Here is a 24527-nt window from a genome sequence, read left to right on the forward strand (position 1 = left end):
TCTAATTTTGATTGTCATCAATAAAAAATGTTGAAAACTTAAAAGCAGTATAGGGACCAGGGCCCAGGAGCCAGCTGAACATGTCTGCTCGGGTGACCCCTTCACGTCACCTTTTAACCGTGCTGGCTTTCTACCTTTGTAAATACGTGGACTGCATCTGGCCTGGGCTTCCAAGATGGTATTTTCAAACAATGCGCATTCCCGATTTAATGTCCTAACCCTTGCAGCCAATCCTTTTAGCTTCTTTTTAACCATGTTCTTCATTTTTGTTACATTATTGTTACAGGGCTAAGGGCAACAGGTGACAAAAGACAGATGAACTTGAGCTATACCAAGCATACAGTTCACATTCCCTGAAAACAGCCAGCCAAAGCAAAACTATTCATACCATAACATCATGCTGTCGACAAGCTAAGTTTCTTCTCATCCTCTGGATCTGGATAGCTTTAACATTCTTCTTTAGAGCACTGAATCCAAGGCTCTGCAGAGACAGATACATCATTAGATCCAACACTGTCAAAATGAAGACAATCTTTGCAACATTGATTCTGGTATAGGGCCTGACATTTCCACAGTGCTTCAGAGACAGATACCCAGACAGCACTGCAAAGAGATTGATACCTAGGAATCTCATTTACACATCTATTCAGTTTTCTCTCTCTCTCTTTCAGAGATCAAGCTTTAAATTTAAGATTCTTATGGAGCCAGGATTTAATACATACATGGCTATCCCGGAAACATTTTTTGCCGGCTTTCTGCTTTTAATATACCTAAAAAAAAGTTTTACTATGCGTTTTTGCCTCCAACGCAATCTTTTTTTTAACGTCCCTCTTTGCCTTCCTTAGCGCTTTGCATTTAACTTGACATTCCTTATGCTGTTTCTTATTATTATTATTAAGCTTCCTTGCACCTACTGTTACTCTATTTTCCACTCTGTATATATTCCTGGAGTTGGTACTCTCCTCCCCAGAACCTGTAAGCCATATTGAGCCTACTGCTATGCGGGAAAATGTGGGATACAAATGTAATAAATAAATAAAATAAAACTAGGATACATGCTTACCAGAAAGTGGCGCCTGCGATACCCATCAGCCAGTTTCTGTAATTTCAGTTCTTCAGCACGCATTACCATATCTAGTACCTCATTAAAGAAAGCATAAGAATGCAACCAACCATTCTTCATTGTTAAACTATTCCCATGCACTGACCTATACATTAATCCTTTCTCCATAGACAAGCAGGATTATTACAGCCATGATAACTAATTCTATAAAGTTAGCACACAAATGGCACCTTACATTTAGGAACAAAGATTATAGAGTACTAGCACTTACACACATGAATGTAACATTCATGTGTGTAAAGTGCTATGTACGAACACAAGCAGAACAGCACATAAATGCAAGGGAGCGTTCAAAGTGGAGTGTCATTTATGCACTAAAGTGCTACATTTAGGCATGTGCATTTATGTTGCAAAGTCAACATGCCTAAATATAGGTAAATAAATGCAGATTTATGCTACTATTCTATAATGGAATCTGGGCACCCAGATGCAGTTATAGAATTTGCACTCAGTGCACTGTATTTTAGCACCTACATTTTGGCACGCTTTATAGAATTGCCTCCTAATTGTCTGCACCATTCTCAATTTGGTTTTCAAAGTCTGGACAGTACAGAGTCTTTGCTTATTACTCTAGTTGCAGATGCTAAGAGATTATTATCTTGCAGCATTGATGCAATACTTATTCAATTTCATTTGACCACAGTTGCAAATGCTAAGAGATTATTATCTTGCAGCATTGATGCAATACTTATTCAATTTCATTTGACCACAGTTGCAAATGCCAAGAGATTATTATCTTGCAGCATTGATGCAATACTTATTCAATTTCATTTGACCACAGTTTTTCATACTTTAGATCACACTCTTCTGCTAACCAAACTTAGGGCTCCTTTTACAAAGCTGCACTACTGATTAGAGGTGCACTGAATGCAAAGAAACCTATTCTATTCCCATGGGCTTCTTTGCATTCAGCACACCCTAATCAGTAGGAATGGTTCTTAAATGGTTCAGATAATTTTTCTTCAACAATAGGTCAAATAAGGTTAAAATGAGAAATTTCTTATTTTCTAATTAGAAGCCATTGTTTAAAGTGCCTCCAGGATCCCCTTTTTCTACTATTATTTTTAATCTATATTCAGTACAATCAAAGAAAAACAGATCTTCAACATCAATTCAACTGCTACTCTTAAGTCCGAAGTGATTTCTGATCTACACACACTCCAGGTAGCTAACAATCCAAACATACAGCATTGCAGTTACAATTCTGCACAAGCATGATCGTACCATACCGTTTTTTTTCCATGTTAGAAAATAAGTTCCCTAGTCCAGTTATCCCTCCCATCCCCCCAAATATAAATGTTTTAACAATTGTTGAACAGGTTTACAAAATAACAACCCAAATAAAAGGTACTTGATAACATGAATCTTTGATTGTAGAGAGAAGTAAACAAGGCATAAAGACAGTATTGTCAAGCACTGCTCCAACCATCTCAATCACAGAGATTAAACGGGTATACAAAAATGAACACATCTCGAACCCACTGGAATATCAAGAAAATACTGAGAAGTCGTATCATAAATTAGAATCTCTTAAAACCTGTTTTAGCATCCCCTTGATTCATAAGAGTATTCATATTAAATAGTTAGAGAAGCTAGGTAAAACTTACACTTGAACAGATTGTCCATCATTAGGCCAAACTCATTCATCTATTTAAAAGTAAGCTCCATTTTTTTATATATAAGGTAACATTTTCCAGTATGGTTCCCAAATAGCTTGAAAAGTGTTCCATTTAGAGGCTATCATTACTATCTACTCTTTTCCTTTCTAACAATGCTAATTCAAACATGAAAGCTTTACATTGTGAGAACTGTGGTGCAGCATGCAATCTCCATGAAACCAAAACTGCCTTCTTTGCTAGTAACGAAGTTTTGGCAAGTAGAACCATATTCCCTTCTGATAAATTGATATCATGTACTCCTCCCTTAAAGACTACTATCTCAATGATACATAAAATGAGACTGTAAGGCAGGATATGATTTTATGCCAGATCTTTTCCAGTTCAACTGCCTTCAACAGTGCCAAAACATAAGGCCTAGAATAGCTTTCTCCACTTCACATTCAGATTCCAAACCCACTCTACAAGTCCTCCATGGTAAAGCAAAGGTACTAAACTGTAGCAGGTGTTCTCTGAGGACAGTAGGCTTTATATTCTAACAAGTGGGTGACACTGACCCATGTCACCCAATCCGGAAGTTACAAAAGTCTAATGAGAGCTTTGTGGAGTGCAAGAGACACTACCGTACATGTACAAGTGCATTCCCACCTGCAGCAAGAACATGGTCTAAGTTTAATACTACAGCAAAAAATAAATTTAAAAAAAAACTACGAAGGAGAAAACTTCACAAGGAGATAGGAGGGATTAAGAGAATATAAAGCCTGCTGTCCTTTGGAGAACACCATAAGTACCAGTGCTTTCTCAGAGGACAAGCAGCTTATAATTCTCACAAGTGGGGAATTCCTAGCATCCAAGTTCACCAAAAACAACAAACATTGGTCAATTGGGCCTCACAACGACAGGACATAACACAGACTGACCTGAAACTATGTACAATCTGAATGACAGTGTAGCCTGGAACAGAATAAAACGGACTTAGGAGGGTCGAGTTGGATTCTAGACCCCCAAACTGATTCTGCAACACTGCCCGAACCAGCTGTCGGGTCAGGTATCCTGCTCACGGCTGTAGTGCGATGTGAATGTGTGGACTGAAGATCACGTCGCAGCCTTGCAAATTTCTTCAGTGGAGGCTGACCTCAAGTGGGCTACCGACACAGCCATGGTTCTGACATTATGAGCCATGACATGACTCACTAGAGCCAGCTCAGCCTGGGCATAAGTGAAGGAAATGCAATCTGCCAGCCAATTAGAAATGGTGCGTTTCCTGATGGCGACCCACAACCTATTGGCATCAAAAGCAGTGCTTTTTTTGTGCCGGTACAGCATACCGGCACCTTTTTTGTGAGGTCCGGTGGTGTGCTAGAGCCGGCTCACACCAGCTCGCAAGAGCCGGTTGTTCTTGAGGGCGAGCCGGCTCTCCTCCCTCCCTCCCCCGAGCTACAGAGTCCCAATCATACCTGAAGAAGGAAACCACCCAGGTTGTCCAGTGGATTCTTCGGGGCAGGCAGGAAAGATCCCCAGTCTTACCTGCCTGCTGCCGGCGCTGACCCTCCCCCGCTGCCGGATCGCTCTTTAAAAATGGCCGCCGAGACTGCTGCTGAAGTCTTGGAGGCCGCCCTTGTAAGTCTCGGTGGCCATTTTGAAGAGCGATGCAGTAGCGCCGCGGGAGTCAGCGCTGGCAGTGGGCAGGAAAGACTGGGGATCTTTCCTGCCTGCCCCGAAGAATCCACTGGACAACCTGGGTGGCTGGAGGAGGGGGGGCAGGGGAGGGGTTGCTAGACATGGGTGGATGGAGGAGAGGGAAGAGAGAGAGAAGAAATTCTGGCCACGGGTGGATGGAGGAGAGGGAAGGGAGGAGAGAAGAAATGCTGGACACAGGTGGATGAAGGAGAGGGAAGGGAGGAGAAAAGAAATGCTGGCCATGGGTGGATGGAGGAGAGGGAAGGGAGGAGAGAAGAAATGCTGGCCATGGGTGGATGGAGGGGAGGGCAGGGGGGAGGAGGGTTGCTGGACATGGGTAGATGGAGGAGAGGGAAGGGAGAGAGAAGAAATGCTGGACGTGGATGGAGGGGAGGGAAGAGTGAGGAAGATGAGATGAGGGAAAAGGAAGAGAGGAGAAAAACTACACATGGATGAAGAAAATAGGCAGAAGATGGATCCATGGACAGTCAAGTCTGCAGAGGACCCAGCTTTTACTTACGGATGTAGGGCAAGAAATGAAGAAAAAAGGCGGAAAGTAAAGAAATAAATGGAAAGGAAGCCCTGGAAACGAAGTTAAGAGGACAGATAGCAGCAGAATCAGCTATTGGGTCAGCATGATCAGAAAAACAAAGTCACCAGACAACAAAGGTAGAAAAAAATCATTTTATTTTCATTTTAGTGTCTGGAATATTTCCAATTTGAGAATTTACATCTGCTGTCTTATTTTGCACTGGGTATGCTGGAGCTGTAACAGCTTACAGAAATTATTTATAATGAAAAAAATCACGTTATTTGTTTCTTCTATACTAGTATAATATTTTCAATGCCGTCCGTTTATATGCGCCATGGCTGGTATAAGGGGTGTGGCTATAATAGGGGTGGAGTCATGTGGTGACCCCACCCACGAGTACCGGCACCTTTTTTTCTACAAAAAAAAAAAAGCACTGATCAAAAGAAACGAAAAGCTGAGCAGACTGTCCGTGGGGCCTTGTCTGCTCCATGTAATAGGCCAATGCTCTCTTGCAATTCAAGGTGTGCAAGCTGCTTTCGCCAGGATGGGCATGAGGTTGGGGAAAGAATGTTGGCAAGACGATCGACTGATTCAGATGGAACTCAGACACCACTTTCAGCAGGAACAGAGTGTGTGTGGAGGACTCTGTTGTGATGAAAACTTAGTATAAGATGCATCCACTACTAAGGCCTGAAGCTCACTGACCCTACGAGCTGAAGTAACAGCCACCAAGAAAACGACCTTCCAGGTCAAGTACTTCAAATGGCAGGTATTCAGTGGCTCAAAAGGAGCTTTCATCAGCTGGGTGAGAACAACGTTGAGATCCCATGACACTGGTGAAGGTTTGACAGGGGGCACTAACAAAAGCAAACCTCTCATGAAGCGAACAACTAAAGGCTGTCCAGAGATAGGCTTACCCTCTACATGCTGATAAGCACTAATTGCACTAAGGTTGAACCCTAACGGAGTTGGTCTTGAGACCAGACTCTGATAAGTGTAGAAGGTACTCAGCAGGGTCTGTGAAGGGAAAACAAAGCAATCTAGGGCCTTGCTCTCACACCAGATGGCAAACTTCCTCCATTTGAAAGAACAGCACCTCTTAGTGAAATCTTTCCTCGAAGCCAGCAAGACCCAGGAGACACCCTCCTAAAATCCCAAGGAAGAGAATTCTAGGCTCTCAACATCCAAGCTATGAGAAAGAGACTGGAGGTTGGGATGTAGAAGTGACCTCTTGTTTTGAGTGATAAGGGTCGTGATGATGGACAGTCCTGGAGGCCCTGCACAGCACGAAGCCTTGAGGCAGGTGGAGCCCCACTCGATGCTTCACTGCTCCCAGTGTCTACAGGTATAGTAGCAATCATGCTTACCGACACTCCTGATACTGGTGCGATGCTTGATGTCAAGGAACCGGATTTGGCTAAAAAAATCCTCTCTCATTGAGCCTCTCTGGAAAGCTGAGTTCTCCTCTTCATGTGACAAAGAACACAAGTTAGCAAGGCTAGAGTTGGGCCCAAGACTCTGCAAACAACAAGAATCGATGTCTTTCCCAGAGATTGTTCGATTGCACCAGGTACAGTGCTTGAAGCCACTGGGAATCTTCGTGGACAGAAAAATTTCATCAGCTAAATTAAATGATGTGATGGTGCCTGAAAAGAGGCAAGGCACGGAAAAAGGAAAGGGAAAAACCTGGCCAAAGTCAGGTCCTGAAAGCGGCCCGATGATGGAAAAAACAAACAAAATTTAAAAACAGGCAAAAAACTGTAATGAAATTAAAGGGAAGGAAAATGGAAGTTCCAACAACAGGAATACAATTAAGAAACAACAACAAAAAACAGCCAAATGCACAAAAAATAGCTAAGACCGAGTGAATGAGGAGATAGTAAGAAAAAGCACCTCCTCACGCAGAAAAAGAAGAACTGAGGAGACCGTGTTCGTGTGATGGGCAGGTAAGTACTTGCGCATGTGTGGTGGACCACAAAACTCTCATTTTAGACCGGGCAAACACAGATCGGCGTCACCCACTTGTGAGAATATAGAAGCCTGCTTGTCCTCGGAAAATATTTGTATTATAAATCAGTGCATTAGTGTATTGTGGAAAATGAGTTCCATCTACAAACTGAAACAGAGTAAGAAGAAAAACAAGTTACTGTGGTTAAGTACATTTTATAAGTTCTGTCCCTAATTCTATTAACCTGTCATCAGGGGTACTTCTTCTAGTAGAAAAATGTATCAAATTATTAAGGATTTTTCTAGATACTATACATGCATTGGAGCTGCAAGCAAATTCATCTGTTAAAAGTCTTTTTCAAACAGCGCTACTTATTTTTTATTTATTTATTTGTGACTTATATCCCACATTTTCCCACACATGCAGGCGCAATGTGGCTTACAGAGAATTAAATAAGAGTACAGACTTAACAGTTTAGGCAAGCATACACCCAATACATTCATTCTTTGAGGAAGAATACTTTCAACTGTTAGTTCAGGCCTTGATTATCATACCTGGACTATTGTAATACAATGTATGCTGGTCTGTCTGTATATTCAAGATTTAGTAACATAGTAGATGACGGCAGAAAAAGACCTGCACGGTCCACCCACTCTGCCCAACAAGATAAACTCACATGTGTCATTTTTTGTGTATACCTTACCTTGATTTGTACCTGTCTTTTTCAGGGCACAGACCATATAAGTCTCCCCAGCACTATCCCCGCCTCCCAACCGCCAGCCCCGCCTCCCACCGCCAGGTAAGCTTCTGGGGATCCCTTCCTTCCGAACAGGATTCCTTTATGTTTATCCAACGCATGTTTGAACTCCGTTACCGTTTTCCTCTCCACCACCTCCCGCGGGAGGGCATTCCAAGCATCCACCACTCTCTCCGTGAAAAAATACTTCCTGACATTTTTCTTGAGTCTGCCCCCCTTCAATCTCATTTCATGTCCTTTAGTTCTACCGCCTTCCCCTCTCCAGAAAAGGTTCGTTTGCAGATTAATACCTTTCAAATATTTGAACGTCTGTATCATATCACCCCTGTTTCTCCTTTCTTCCAGAGTATACATGTTCAGGTCAGCAAGTCTCTCCTCATATGTCTTGTAACGCAAATCCCATACCATTCTCGTAGCTTTTCTTTGCACCCCTTCCATTTTTTTCACATCCTTCACAAGATACGGCCTCCAAAACTGAACACAATACTCCAGGTGGGGCCACACCAAAGTCTTATACAGTGGTAGTAAAACCTCTTTTCTTCTGCTGGTCACACCTCTCTCTGTACAGCCTAGCAATCTTCCAGCTATGGCCACCGCCTTGTCACACTGTTTCGTCGCTTTCAGGTCCTCAGATACTATCACCCCAAGATCCCTCTCCCCGTCCGTACCTATCAGACTCTCACCGCCTAACACATACGTCTCCCATGGATTTCTACTCCCTAAGTGCATCACTTTGCATTTCTTCATTTAGGCTTCAACTATTGTAGAATACAGATGCTAAACTGATTTGTAAATATCCTAAGTATCATTATGATATGCCTTTATTAATTCATCTTCACTGGTTACCTTTTCAAGTGCAAAGTAGCTTGCCTGGTACATAAGATGTTTGAAGGTACAAGTCCTGAGAGCTTTGCCTCTTGCCCCTCTCTAGGTCCTTTAAATCTATAAGGACAAAACAGCCTACGTCTGCACTTTCCACCAGTTACAACCTTACGCTACAAGAAAGTGCTGGATAGTTCTTTTCCATATCAAGCATCTTATTTTTCACCACCTTTTAAAAATAAGATTCTAAATAACTTTAATTATGTTTCTGCGGGTTTCCCCGCCCCCCCCCCCCCTCCCTATGTAGAACTTTGTCTATTGAGAAATTAGTAATTTCAAGTACCTGTTTGTTCTGGTTACATTTCTGTGATTCATTTTCAGGGCCTGGAGTGGGGAGGGGGGAGAAAGGATTTGGCAAAATATAAAAATGTAGATTGTATAGTACTGTTGTCATTAAAGGTCTGAAGCAACTCCTCAGCATGTAGAGCTGTTTGTGCTGCATCTCAGCCTTCTCTCTTCAGTCTTTTCTACCATGATAGTAATCTGATGGGACTTGCTTCCCTTGACAAAGACCAAAGTAGAAAATGGAAAACATACTTCCAGCTTGCTCAGAGTTCGCTTTTTCAAAGGATGAAGGAAAGCCAAGATTCAAACAATATTTATGGTAAGGATAGAAGCTGTAAGCCTGATACACATGACCTGTGTATTTTTAAAAACACTGTCCATGTGGAAAGCCAGTTTTACACATCACATCAAGGAAATCTCACATGGACAGCAAATGATACATACCTGTAGCAGGTGTTCTCAGAGGACAGCAGGCTGATTGTTCTCACGACTGGGTTGACGTCCATGGCAGCCCCCACCAACCGGAAGAAAACTTCGCGGGTGGTCCCGCACGCAGGGCACGCCCACCGCGCATGCGCGGCCATCTTCCCACCCGTGCACGACCGTTCCCGCTCAGTTGAATGACAAGCAAAGGCATGAGTAAAACGCAACTCCAAAGGGGAGGAGGGAGGGTAGGTGAAAACAATCACCCTGCTGTCCTCGGAGAACACCTGCTACAGGTATGTATCATTCGCTTTCTCCGAGGACAAGCAGGCTGCTTGTTCTCACGACTGGGGTATCCCTAGCTCTCAGGCTCACTCAAAACAAGAACCCAGGTCAACTGAACCTTGCAACGGCGAGGGCATAACAGAAATTGACCTACGAAGAACAACTAACTGAGAGTGCAGCCTGAACAGAATAAAATCGGGTCCTGGAGGGTAGAGTCGGATTCAAACCCCAAACAGATTCTGCAGCACCGACTGCCCAAACCGACTGTCACGTCGGGTATCCTGCTGGAGGCAGTAATGCGATGTGAATGTGTGGACCGAAGACCACGTCGCAGCCTTGCAAATCTCTTCAATAGTGGCTGACTTCAAGTGGGCCACTGACGCTGCCATGGCTCTAACACTATGAGCCGTGACATGACCCTCAAGAGCCAGCCCAGCCTGGGCGTAAGTGAAGGAAATGCAATCTGCTAGCCAATTGGAGATGGTGCGTTTCCCGACAGTGGGGTCAAAAGAAATAAACAATTGGGCAAACTGTCTGTGGGGCTGTGTCCGCTCCAGATAGACGGCCAACGCTCGCTTGCAGTCCAATGTGTGCAACTGACGTCCAGCAGGGCGGGTATGCGGTCTGGGAAAGAATGTTGGCAAGACTATTGACTGGTAAGATGGAACTCCGACACCACCTTTGGCAGAAATTTAGGGTGAGTGCAGAGTACTACTCTGTTGTGATGAAATTTGGTGTAAGGAGCATGAGCTACCAGGGCTTGAAGCTCACTGACTCTACGAGCTGAAGTAACTGCCACCAAGAAAATGACCTTCCAGGTCAAGTACTTCAGATGGCATGAATTCAGTGGCTCAAAAGGAGGTTTCATCAGCTGGGTGAGGATGACGTTGAGATCCCATGACACTGCAGGAGGCTTGACAGGAGGCCTTGACAAAAGCAAGCCTCTCATAAATCGAACGACTAAAGGCTCTCCAGAGATGGCTTTACCCTCTACATGATGATGGTAAGCACTAATCGCACTAAGGTGATTCCTTACTGAGTTGGTCTTGAGACCAGACTCCGATAAGTGCAGAAGGTATTCAAGCAGGTTCTGTGCAGGACAAGAACGAGGTTCTAGGGCCTTGCTCTCACACCAAACGACAAACCTCCTCCACTTGAAAAAGTAACTCTTTTTAGTGGAATCCTTTCTAGAGGCAAGCAAGACACGGGAGACACCCTCAGACAAACCCAACGAAGCAAAATCTACGCCCTCAACATCCAGGCTGTGAGAGCCAGAAACTGAAAGTTCGGGTGCAGAAGAGCTCCGTCGTTCTGCGAAATGAGAGTCGGAAAACACTCCAATCTCCACGGTTCTTTGGAGGACAACTCCAGAAGTAGAGGGAACCAGATCTGACGGGGCCAAAAAGGCACTATCAGAATCATGGTGCCGTGGTCTTGTTTGAGCTTCAGCAAGGTCTTCCCCATGAAAGGTATTGTAGGATAAGCATACAGGAGGCCGGTCCCCCAATGAAGGAGAAAGGCATCCGACGCCAGTCTGCCGAGTGCCTGTAGTCTGGAACAGAACAGAGGCAGCTTGTGGTTGGTCTGAGAGGCGAAAAGGTCCACCGAGGGGGTGCCCCACTCTCGGAAGATCTTGCGTACCACTCTGGAATGGAGCGACCACTCGTGCGGTTGCATGACTCTGCTCAGCCTGTCGGCCAGACTGTTGTTTACGCCTGCCAGGTATGTGGCTTGGAGAAGCATGCCAAACTGGCGAGCCCAGCACCACATCCTGACGGCTTCCTGACAGGGGGCGAGATCCGGTGCCCCCCTGATTGTTGATATAATACATTGCAACCTGATTGTCTGTCCGAATTTGGATGATTTGGTAGGACAGCCGATCTCTGAAGGCCTTCAGTGCGTTCCAGACCGCTCGGAGCTCCAGGAGGTTGATCTGAAGATCTTGTTCCTGGAGGGACCACAGTCCCTGGGTGTGGAGCCCATCGACATGAGCTCCCCACCCCAGGCGAGATGCATCCGTCGTCAGCACCTTCGTGGGCTGCGGAATTTGGAATGGGCGTCCCAGGGTCAAATTGGTCCGAATCGTCCACCAGCGCAGCGAATTGCGGCAACTGACAGACAGGCGGATGGCATCTTCTAGATTCCCGGTAGCTTGGCACCACTGGGAAGCTAGGGTCCACTGAGCTGGTCTCATGTGAAGACGTGCCATGGGAGTCACATGAACCGTGGAGGCCATATGACCCAGGAGTCTCAACATCTGCCGAGCTGTGACCTGCTGAGACGCTCTGGTCTGGGAAGCTAGGGACAGGAGATTCTGCGCCCTTGCTTCGGGAAGAAAGGCCTGAGCTGTCTGAGAATTCAGCAGAGCTCCTATGAATTCCAGAGATTGGACTGGCTGGAGATGAGACTTCGGGTAATTTATCACAAACCCCAGCAGCTCCAGAAGGTGAATAGTGCACTGCATGGACCGAAGCGCTCCTGCCTCTGAGGTGCTCTTGACCAGCCAATCGTCGAGATATGGGAACACGTGCACCCCCAACTTGCGTAGATACACCGCAACCACCACGAGACACTTCGTGAACACCCGTGGTGCAGAGGCGAGCCCAAAGGGCAGCACACAATACTGAAAGTGCCGTGTCCCCAGACGGAATCGGAGATACTGTCTGTGAGCTGGCAGTATCGGGATGTGAGTGTAAGCATCTTTTAAAACCAAGGAACATAGCCAATCGTCTTTCTGAATCATGGGTAGAAGGGTGCCCAATGAAAGCATCCTGAACTTTTCTCGGACCAGATATTTGTTCAGGCCTCTCATGTCTAGGATGGGGTGCATCCCCCGTTTTCTTTTCCACAAGGAAGTACCTGGAATAGAATCCCTGCCTCTCCTGCCCGGGTGGCACAGGCTCGACCACATTGGCGCTGAGAAGGGCAGAGAGTTCCTCTGCAAGTACCTGCTTGTGATGGGAGCTGAAGGATTGGGCTCCCGGTGGGCAATTTGGCAGAGTGGAGATCAAATTCAGGGTGTATCCGCACGCACTATTTGGAGAACCCACTGGTCGGAGGTTACGAGAGGCCACCTTTGGTGAAAAACTTTCAACGTCCCCCCGACTGGCAGGTCGTCCGGTAAGGGTACTTTGATGGCGGCTATGTTCCCATGGATCCAGTCAAAAGCCCGTCCCCGGCTTTAGCTGGAGGCGCAGGGGGCTGCTTAGGCGCACGCTGTTGACGGGAACGAGCACGCTGGGACTGTCCCTGTGCCTGAGGAGGCCTTCGGGCTGGTTGGGTGTATCTACGCTTGCTGTAAGCGTAGGGTGCAGCCTGCCTGGCCTGGGAAAAACGTCCACCTGCAGAGGTGGATGCTGAAGGCGCCCGGTGGGAGAGCTTGTCGAGAGCGGTTTCCCGCTGGTGTAGTTGGTCCACCAACTGCTCGACCTTCTCGCCGAAAATGTTATCCCCCCCGGCAAGGGACATCCGCCAGCCGCTGCTGGGTGCGGTTGTCCAGGTCAGAGGCACGCAGCCATGAGAGTCTGCGCATCACTATACCTTGGGCCGCAGCTCGAGATGCCACATCACAGGTGTCATAGATACCCCTGGACAGGAACTTTCTGCACGCCTTCAGCTGCCTGACAACCTCCTGAAACGGCCTGGACTGCTCCGAGGGGAGCTTGTCGACCAGGTCCGCCAGTTGCCTCACATTGTTCCGCATGTGGATGCTCGTGTAGAGCTGGTATGATTGGATGCGGGTCACGAGCATGGAAGATTGGTAGGCCTTCCTCCCAAACGAGTCCAGAGTGCGAGACTCCCGCCCAGGAGGCGCCGAGGCGGTATCCCTCGAACTCCGTGCTCTCTTGAGAGCAGAGTCCACGACTGCCGAGTCATGAGGCAATTGAGGCTGCATCAACTCTGGGTCTGAGTGGATCCTGTATTGGGACTCCGCTTTCTTGGGGATGGTGGGATTAGATAGTGGCTTCAGCCAGTTCCAAAGCAGTGTCTCCTTAAGGACATTGTGCAACGGCACCGTGGAAGACTCTCTAGGTGGTGATGGATAGTGGAGGACTTCGAGCATCTCCGCCCTCGACTCATCCACAGTAACCACGGGAAAGGGAATGCAAATAGACATCCCTGACAAAGGAGGCAAAGGAGAGGCTCTCAGGGGGCGAGAGCTTCCTCTCCGGTGAAGGAGTGGGGTCGGAGGGAAGACCCACAGACTCCTCTGAGGAGAAATATCTGGGGTCCTCCTCCTCCTCCCCCCATGAGGCCTCCTCTTCCTCGGTGTCGGACACGAGCTCTCTCAGCTCAGACCTCAACCGGGCCTGTCTCGACTGCGAGGAACCGCATCCTCGATGATGGCGTCGAGCGGTGGACTCCCACGCCGGCGGGGAAGAAGCTCCCTCCATCGACGTCGACAGGGATTCCACCTGCGTTGCAGTTGACACCGGTGCCGCAAGCGGCCTCGGCATCAAGCCGGAGCACACCGGCGCCTCCATCAACAGCGCCAGGGGCGCAAGCACCCCCGGTGCCAGCAGAGCCTGGCGCATCAGCCCTTCCAGAATCCCAGGAAGGATGGCTCAGAGGCTCTCGTCAAGGCCTGCTGTCGAGAAAGGCAGGGGGCCGGTGTGGGTGTTGGTGCCGGAAGCTGCTCGGGTCCAGGAGACGGTACCGAAGTACCCGCGGACTGACGCAGCGACACCTCTTCAACCGAGGGGGAATGCTCCTCCCGGCACTGCCGGTTCCTGGGCGTTGAGTCGTCCCTCGAAGTACCAGAGCTGGCAGTCCCGTGTGCTGTAGGCGACCGATGACGGTGCTTCTTTGCTTTCTTTCGGTGCCCGTCATCGGCGCTCGGCGGAAGAGACGAGGAGGAGGTGGAACCCCCCCGGCCTCGAGGAATCGGATCAGACAGGGTTCGGTCCCGATGGCCCTGGGTAGAGGGAGTAGCCGGGACAGACTGCCCGCGCGGCCGCTCACCCCCGCCGTCACCGGCAGGCCGACGGGCCAACGGTACCTGTACTCCTGGGGTCGGTGCCAGGGTTGGCACCGATTTCGTCGACATCTGTACCGGTACCGAAGACCTGGCCGTCGACACCGTCAAAGGGCCGGCGCAAGTTCCAAAAAGACGGTCCCGAAGAACTTGCCTCGCCACCTGTGTCCGCTTCCTTAAGCCGAGACACAAGGTGCACGTCTTGGTATTATGCTCCGGGCCGAGGCACCAAGCGTGGGTATCGGTTTGCAAGATCTGCCGGCTGCACCGACCACACTTTTTGAATCCGCCCGGGACCTTCGAGGACATCGACGGAAAAATCGCATCGGCGAGGTCAAAGTCGTCTATGGTGGCGGTGAAAGCACACCCGAAAAAGAAACGACCGTGCGACCACAAGGCCGCGACGAGGCGCCCTCGCGGCTACGAACGCCGAGGACAACTCCTTTTCTTTTTCTTTTTTTTGAAGAAAAAAAAAAGACGCAAATGCGTACGAAACAAAGAGAAAAACCGCGGCTAGGCCGCAATCCGGTTTCCGGGGCTGACAAAGAGAGAGACGGGTAACACCTCTCTCTCCAGCGCGGAACAGAAAAAAACTGAGCGGGAACGGCCGCGCATGTGTGGTGGGCGTGCCCTGCGTGCGGGACCGCCCGCGAGGTTTTCTTCCGGTTGGTGGGGGCTGCCATGGACGTCAACCCAGTCGTGAGAACAAGCAGCCTGCTTGTCCTCGGAGAAATTACAGAGAGGATAATGCATTGATATATATTTTGTCCTATAATAAAAGAAAGCATCACAGAACAATATTTTTAGAAGGTTTCATATATGATGCTGCTTATAGTCCAGTACATTCAAGTTACTCAGATTGAAGCCTTGCAGTTTAAGGTGATAATCTACTTTATTGCAGAGAAACAAAGAATCCCAGAATCAACATTTTGAAGAAAGTTCATAAAAACAAACCAAAAAAAAAACAATCCGCCAGATATACAAAATGATTTTAAGTGAGCAAGAGAGGCTCCCGCCCATTTAAATCGTTGGTCTGCCCAACCACCAATATTCTGACTGGCCATATTTAAAGCTGTCCTAAATTCACCTGGTTAGCTATGCCAGCCCTGGCTGAATTTTAGTCATGACCCACATAACTTTTGAAATTGTGCTCAGCCCTTCCATCTCCCTTTCCACACCCCTCCCTTCCAATACTCTTCCCTCCCCAGAAAGTATAGAATCCACCCCCCCCCCCCCACACACACACACGGTCACAAGGTGGGAGGAGGCCTAACATCCCTAGTGGTCCTGCAGGAGCAGCTGTTGCAACAAAATGACTGCTGTGAACTCTTGCAGCAATCTCACAGTACTAAGTACTATGAGGTTGCAGCAGTAATTTTGCTGTGGCAGTCACCAGGGTCAGGAGTTACTGGGATTCACTCCTACCCCTACTGGACCACCAGGACTCAGTCTCATGGGGGGGGGGGGGGTTCTATCCTTGCTTGGGGAGGGAAATCAGAGGGGCTAAACACAATTTCAAAAGTTATATGGGTCCCAGCCGATATTCAGACAAAGCCCTCACAAATATCTTATGCAGGCCCAAGCTGAAAATTTGACAGGATCCACATACAGTGGGGGAAATAAGTATTTGATCCCTTGCTGATTTTGTAAGTTTGCCCACTGACAAAGACATGAGCAGCCCATAATTGAAGGGTAGGTTATTGGTAACAGTGAGAGATAGCACATCACAAATTAAATCCGGAAAATCACATTGTGGAAAGTATATGAATTTATTTGCATTCTGCAGAGGGAAATAAGTATTTGATCCCCCACCAACCAGTAAGAGATCTGGCCCCTACAGACCAGGTAGATGCTCCAAATCAACTCGTTACCTGCATGACAGACAGCTGTCGGCAATGGTCACCTGTATGAAAGACACCTGTCCACAGACTCAGTGAATCAGTCAGACTCTAACCTCTACAAAATGGCCAAGAGCAAGGAGCTGTCTAAGGATGTCAGGGACAAGATCATACACCTGCACAAGGCTGGAATGGGCTACAAAACCATCAGTAAGACGCTGGGCGAGAAGGAGACAACTGTTGGTGCCATAGTAAGAAAATGGAAGAAGTACAAAATGACTGTCAATCGACAAAGATCTGGGGCTCCACGCAAAATCTCACCTCGTGGGGTATCCTTGATCATGAGGAAGGTTAGAAATCAGCCTACAACTACAAGGGGGGAACTTGTCAATGATCTCAAGGCAGCTGGGACCACTGTCACCACGAAAACCATTGGTAACACATTACGACATAACGGATTGCAATCCTGCAGTGCCCGCAAGGTCCCCCTGCTCCGGAAGGCACATGTGACGGCCCGTCTGAAGTTTGCCAGTGAACACCTGGATGATGCCGAGAGTGATTGGGAGAAGGTGCTGTGGTCAGATGAGACAAAAATTGAGCTCTTTGGCATGAACTCAACTCGCCGTGTTTGGAGGAAGAGAAATGCTGCCTATGACCCAAAGAACACCGTCCCCACTGTCAAGCATGGAGGTGGAAATGTTATGTTTTGGGGGTGTTTCTCTGCTAAGGGCACAGGACTACTTCACCGCATCAATGGGAGAATGGATGGGGCCATGTACCGTACAATTCTGAGTGACAACCTCCTTCCCTCCGCCAGGGCCTTAAAAATGGGTCGTGGCTGGGTCTTCCAAAACGACAATGACCCAAAACATACAGCCAAGGCAACAAAGGAGTGGCTCAGGAAGAAGCACATTAGGGTCATGGAGTGGCCTAGCCAGTCACCAGACCTTAATCCCATTGAAAACTTATGGAGGGAGCTGAAGCTGCGAGTTGCCAAGCGACAGCCCAGAACTCTTAATGATTTAGAGATGATCTGCAAAGAGGAGTGGACCAAAATTCCTCCTGACATGTGTGCAAACCTCATCATCAACTACAGAAGACGTCTGACCGCTGTGCTTGCCAACAAGGGTTTTGCCACCAAGTATTAGGTCTTGTTTGCCAGAGGGATTAAATACTTATTTCCCTCTGCAGAATGCAAATAAATTCATATACTTTCCACAATGTGATTTTCCGGATTTAATTTGTGATGTGCTATCTCTCACTGTTACCAATAACCTACCCTTCAATTATGGGCTGCTCATGTCTTTGTCAGTGGGCAAACTTACAAAATCAGCAAGGGATCAAATACTTATTTCCCCCACTGTAAGCTCTGGCAGTCAGGACAACCCTAATTAACCTCAGGACAACCCTAATTAACCTGAGATATTCAGTGTTGATGCCCAGGCATGGCCCGGCACTGAATATTTAGGGCTAGTTTAGCCGGAAACAGTCAGTGTTTTAAAAAAATTGCTGACCATTGCTGGCCAAATAATAGCCAGAATATAAGTAACTTCAATTTATCTGAAGCAACTTCAAGAAGTTTTGAGTAACTGGGAGGCTGCCCCATACAAGTTAAAGCTTTGCCCCCACCACAGGCAATTATTGTGGAAACATCCAGATGTGGGGGTGGTGCTCTTTAAAGCTGCTAGCATGCTGAACGTCAGCAGGTGAACACCTAACACAGCTGCTTCAAGTTACATTACATTCAAAATGTAGTGCTATCCAGGCAATGTAACTTCACTCTGATTCATCCTGAATTTCACTTTAAGTTTCTTGAAGCTGCTTCAGATAAAACAAAGAGAACTTCAAATTGGTCTTGTTTAGTTTTTTTTAAAACTTTTAGTGTCATTCTGAGATTGTTCCCTTCTCTGTATTAAGGCAGCAGACTTAAGCTGCAAGGCTTTAATTTGACTAACTTGAATGTGCCAGACTATAAGTAGTGACAAAATGCAAATAGTAAGGGTAGACCAAGATATCTTTGCAGTCAGATGTAAGTTATGAGAAAACTTTATTCGGCACCACTCGTGTACTTGGGTCAAGTACACAAGTGGTGCTGAATAAAGTTTGCTCATAATTTACATCTGGCTGCAAAGATTTCTTGGTCTACCCCTACTATTGGATTACACGTAGGGGCTTTCAACTTAGACTATAAGTAACATCATATATACCACCAAAATTTATTAATGATGTGTTTACACAAACTGCACAGAGGTGCTTCTTGCAACAATAGTTTCAGTGTATGGATGCAGCACTGTATTATTGTGCACACATTTACACTCTTTTTGGTACAGAAGTAAATTTGCGTGTAGGAATTTGATCACTGATAGGGCTGATGCCTATTTTCTAAAAGGCAACATTGGTCCTATGTGCCTGTATAGAACTTAAGCACTTGTGAAGTATTCTGTGACCTGGATTGGCCACTGTTGGAAACAGGATACTGAGCTTGATGGACCTTTGATCTGAGCCAATATGGCAGATCTTATGTTCTTGTAGACATCTTTTTGGATTTCTCACATAAGCATCTTGTTATAAAATTATCTCCTAATGTACCTAGAGCACAGAGGATTAGAAATTCTTTCAAGTGTGGCTTCTTGAGTCACCTAGAGCTACTCATGTACCTGCCTCCAACATATAACCAAGACTTGCAGAAGAAGCCTCTTTCAGCAGCCTCACACATGAAAGATCTCCATAAGTTCATGCCATATTTTCCATCCTATTCAGTCTCTCTGTATCCTAAGAAGCTGTAGGAAAACAAAGGATACACCGCTTCCAGTGAATGAATGCTCTCCGTTGGACAAATTTTGTTGCTAGCATCCTAATATGTTGCATATGGGCATGCAGGCTTCTTTGGTGTTCCAATGCCTTATACCAACATGAGAAATATCGCTGGATAAGAGAACTGTCGAGGGCATGCTGAGCCAGCTCTAGAGAGACAAAGTGGGTTAAGTACAGGTGACAAGAGATAGGTTACTTTTATTATCCAAATCCTCCACATATTGTTATACTAAGCCTACAAGCCCTGAAAAAGCAGGGGCACAGACAGCATAGCTTAACATAAAAGGAGGCAGCATAGTCACTGTCAGTACACAAGAAAGGCCCAAAAACAATAATAGGGCAGACTACCTATAAGATCCAATGACGTAAAAGCAAAGCAGATATGAAGAAAACCTTATATTTAAAAGAATTTTATTCACTACAATAGTATAAAATATAGGTATCATCTATGTGATAGAATAGTAGCTGTTTCTCCAGGACTACAACACTACAGTTGCAAGTTGTGCTGGAGAAAAAGCTACTATTTTTATCACATAGGTGAGACCTATGTTTAACACCTAGTTGTCTTTACTGTCCCTGATGCAGCCCTGCAAAGAGGAAAACACAACCTGTGTCAGGGCATCTGGTTCTTTTATCTCCTGTAGTGAATAAAATTCTTTTAAATATAAGATTTTCTTCAGATTTGCTCCTTTTAGAACCCTGCTGTAAACAGGTGTACACAGTATACCTGCCCAAAATATGTACTTTAAAAACATACTCATGGATGGGACATAGGTAGTTCATAAACTTTGCATCTTCCATTCACAACATCTTGTTTCATAGCTGAATGACTTTTCCAAATTAACTGTGTTTTTTGAAACATCAGATAACCCTTTGGAACCCCCCTCCCCCCCCCCCACACACAAAAAACGGACTAATTTCTGTAAAAAAAACAAAAAAAAACAATCATGTGATCCAGCACATCAAATGTGTCCTTTAATATAGAGAAGTCAAACCAGAAGATTGAAGTACATAAGTATTGCCATACTGGGACAGGCCGGGGTCCATCGGGCCTGGCGTCCTGTTTCTAACAGTGGCCAATCTAGGTCACAAGTACCTGGCAAAATCCCCCCCCCCCCCCCCCAAAAAAAAAAAAAAAAAAAGTATAGCTCTGGTGACAGGTTAAAGAACAGATTAGAGACTTTATTTTTCTTGTCTGTAATACCCCGAGGATGGTTTTAAAAAAAAATCTGCACAAGAATGTAAGATTTCCTTTTGATATCTGGAGACATTTGATTAGTAGTAAAAGACTTCTTAGATAAAACCTTGTTGTGCAATAATATAGTACTTATTTATTTGGATTTTGCCCTGGAGGGCTCACAATCTAATGTTGTACATGAAGCAATGGAGGGTTAAGTGAGTTGCCCAAGATAACAGGGGGCAGCAGTGGGATTTGAACCGGCCACCTCTGGATATCAAGACTGGTGCTCTAACCGCTAGGCTACTGCCACTCCACTTGACAGTAGAAAAAGACCCAGGGTCAGAGCAAGGGTCTTAGGCAAACCTTGTGCCTCCTTTAGATAACTTTAAACTGCACAACCACCCCCCTCATGGATGATGTCACAATATAAATACCTTTCAAATCGAACCCTTCACTAATCACTAATGTGATAAAAAACAGCCTAAGCATAATGGATTCCTGGGCAACGACATTCAAAGCAAAACTCAACAAAGAAAAAAAAAAAACACACTGCCTCATTCTTTCATACCAACATTTCACAAACCACCCCACAGCCATACACACCCTGGAACACACTCTACCGATCTCAACCTGAAAATCCTTGGCATTATTATTGACAGCAACCTAACGCTAGAGAACCAAGCCACTGCCATTACAAAGAAAATGTTCCACAGAATGTGTAGAACAGTTATTCCCGAGGGAAACTTTTCAAAACATGATTCAAACAATGGTACTAACACATGTTGATTAATGCAATGGAATATATGCAGGTTGTAAAGAACAAATCCTAAGGAAACTACAGACTGCTCAGAATACGGCAGCTAGGCTTATCTATAGAAAATCTAAATTTGAAAGCGCAAAACCTCTCCGAGAAAAACTACACTGGCTACCAATCAAGGAACGTATCGCTTTCAAGATTTGTACCTTTGTTCACAAAATAATACATCGTCTAGCTCCGAACTATATGACTGAACTAATCGACTTACCAATTAGAAACACAATTGAATCAGCCAGAACGTACTTAACTCTTCACTTCCCAAGTTGTAAAATCCTGAAGTATAAATCAATATACGCATCAAGTTTCTCCTACGTATGCACACAGCTCTGGAATACACTACCAAAACGCCTGAAATCCACGAATAATCATCTTGAATTCCGAAAAAATCTAGACTCATCTTTTCAAGAAGGCATACCCCACAGATCTGACAAATACCGAATAATGTAAAATGGCAATCAGGAAATGGACAATACTCAACCCCGACACATGATCACTCCCTAGCATTTTGATTGAGATGAACCACCCCAACCTATTTACTGATATTTCTTGACTGTATTTGTTCACACCAGAGTCTGTAACCACCTCTACGGAACTATGTAAGCCACTTTGAGCCTACTTTTTTTTTTCGATAATATTTTTATTGTCAAAAGAAACACACAAAGAACCCGCGTCACGCAGTGTCATATGAATGCAGGTAGGAAATACAGTACGAATGCAATACAATATGTATCTAGCACAAGAACACTTTTGGAAGCAACATTAATTGCCCCACTATCCCAACTAAACTAGCAAAACATACAAGAACACACCCCGCCACCATCTGCAAACAAATTGTGACATTTCCTCTTTTTTTTTTTTTTTTTTTTATTACATGAGCCTACTAATAAGTGGAAAAAGGAGGGATACAAAAGTAACAAATAAATAAATAAGAAAGCCCAGCATAGCTGTATGCTACAGAACGTACTCTTCTGGAATTGTCTTGCCCTGCGATGCTGCACATACTGCTGCCAGCGTTGCATGGTAACCCTCATATTGCAGTGCTGCTCGTATTGTATAGCCAATACCAACTTCTGCTGCTCATTCAGCCTTTGTAGGTACTGCTTATTCCACTGCAACCAGGCCTGCAAACAGAGCAAAGAAAAGAAATGTGACAGACTGGAGACACACTTCACTAAATACAATGAATTCTCACACACACCACCACACCAAGAGACTAACCCTGAGCTGAAGGCTCATAGCCCAGTGCTGCAAACCCAAGACATCCAGCTGCCGAGCAGCCAGACGATGCTGGAACAAACACATCCATACACTCCATGAACTTCTGTAATACAAAACACAGCCATATTGATATTCAAATGCCATGGACAACTCTTTTTTTGTTATTTAAAACACAGGCCATAGCATTTAAGTCTATTCCATGTATTCAGTGCTGCTATCTGTATAGTAAGAGGTGCTGAATATAAGCAGCCAGTATTTGTATAGATGTGCAGTTTAAGATGGAACAGCCTTTTTTGCTGGCTTAAATTAATCTGTATAGCTATGCCAATATCGACTAAATATCACCAACTACCCGTAGAGTTAGGCACTGAGAATTGGCAGATAAAGCAAAGTTACTTACCTGTAGCAGGTGTTCTCCAAGGACAGCAGGTATATATTCTCACATGTGGGTGACATCATCCACAGAGCCCGGTACAGACAGTGCACTATGAGGCAGTGCCTCCACCAAGACAACTCCAAGGGGAAGCAGGAGGGATGTTAGAATATATGGCTGCTGTCCTCTGAGAACACATGCTATAAACAACTTTGCTTTCTCAGAGGACAAGCAGACATGATATTTTCATATGTGGGACTCACTAGCTGCCAGGCTCACAAATATAATCATCATCTTGGGAACTAAGGAGAAAGTGAGCCTGGCAGAAGAAAAGGGCCAGAGGACGAAGTTGGCATTCAAGCACTAAAAACATTTTGCAGGACTGCTTGTTCAAACCGGCTATTCCACCTAGAATGTTGCTCCAGACAGTAATGAGCAGTGAAGGTAAACACAGAAAATCACATTGCCGCCTTGCAAGTTTCTTCTATAGAGGCACAGCAGAAATGGGCTACTGAAGCTGCCATGCTTCTTACATTGTTAGCGGGTGACAACCATGAAGGGTCAGCCCAGCCTCAGCATAGGTGTAGGAGGTACAGTCAGCTAGCCAAGTTGCGATAGTATGCTTGCTGATGGAAATCTTAATCTGTTAGGGTTGAAGGATACAAAAAGCTGGGAAAGGGTTTATATGCGCCAGATAATATGCTAGAGAATGCTTGCAGTCTAATGTACGCAGTGCTGCTTCTTCAGAATGAGAGTATGATTTAGGGAATAAGACAGGAAGTGAAATGAAGTGATTGAGGTGGAACTCTGGATACCACTTTAAGGAGAATAGTGCATGGGGTGGGTTCGGAGAACAACCCTGTCATGGTAGAACCTGGTGTAAGTTGGGTCTGCCACCAGGGCTTGAAGTTCACTTACTCTTCTGGCAGAAGTAGTAAGAACAATATCTTATACACAATAAACTTCAGAGAACAGGAATGAAGTGGCTCAAATGGAGGTTTCTTGCCTCCTCCAGATTGAGAGAGAAAAGCCAGTTGTTGAATTGGATCATGGGAAGAAGTGATCCCAGGGAAACCATCCAAAATTTTTTCTCTGAGTAGGAATTCGTTTAAATCTCACAGGTCAAGAATTGTTTATTTATTTATTTATTTTATTGCATTTGTATCCCACATTTTCCCACCTATTTGCAGGCTCAATGTGGCTTACAGAGTTTTGTAATTGTTCATACTCTCCCCATCTTTTGAGGTACAAGAAAGTATCTGGCGTAAAACCCTTGACCCCTCTCCAGCGGAGGAACTGGTTCTATTGCATTCTGCAGGAGGACAGCAGAGCACTCCTCTTGAAGTACTATTATTTGGAGGGAGTGGTGGATAGTCAGGAGGTCTTTTTTACCCAATCCTGCTGGATGAAAATATAGCATCCAACAGTCAGAGGTTATAAGCAGCCACCTCTGTTGAAAGAGGATTAGTCTGCCTCCCACTTGTAGATTGCCTGGCACAGACAACTGAACAGTGGCAATGCTCTCTAGGAGGAGTCAAAAATTGGATTGCTGTTTATACTGATAAGGGGTTTGTGACTTTTGCCCCACACTGCCACAGACATGAGCATTAGGGTGTAGTCCTTTGAGGTGGAGAAGGACTAGAGCGCCAAAAATCCTTCCACAAATCTTCTAGTAGAGGCGGCAGAAATCTGTGGCCTGGATAGTTGGTTTTTTTTAATAGTATCTGTATGCATTTTAATTAGGTCAGCCACTTCCTTGACTTTGTCACCAAATAAATTGT

At 45.6% G+C, this 24527-nt stretch overlaps 1 protein-coding gene across 5 annotated transcripts in view; it reads right to left on the reverse strand.

Moving 5' to 3' along the window:
• Window positions 1-24527, reverse strand: part of SFI1 (SFI1 centrin binding protein) — a 306787-nt gene that overhangs the window by 116234 nt on the left and 166026 nt on the right. For all 5 annotated transcript variants that reach the window (XM_030217587.1, XM_030217588.1, XM_030217589.1 and 2 more), the window contains 5 exons: window positions 22374-22476; window positions 22120-22276; window positions 19146-19307; window positions 1064-1134; window positions 389-481 (listed from right to left, as the gene is read on the reverse strand). In XM_030217587.1, coding sequence (XP_030073447.1) covers window positions 389-481; window positions 1064-1134; window positions 19146-19307; window positions 22120-22276; window positions 22374-22476 — 586 coding nt within the window. The remainder of the gene's footprint in view (window positions 1-388; window positions 482-1063; window positions 1135-19145; window positions 19308-22119; window positions 22277-22373; window positions 22477-24527) is intronic.

Source organism: Microcaecilia unicolor, chromosome 11 (assembly GCF_901765095.1).
Source record: "Microcaecilia unicolor chromosome 11, aMicUni1.1, whole genome shotgun sequence".
NCBI classification, from domain to species: Eukaryota; Metazoa; Chordata; class Amphibia; order Gymnophiona; family Siphonopidae; genus Microcaecilia; species Microcaecilia unicolor.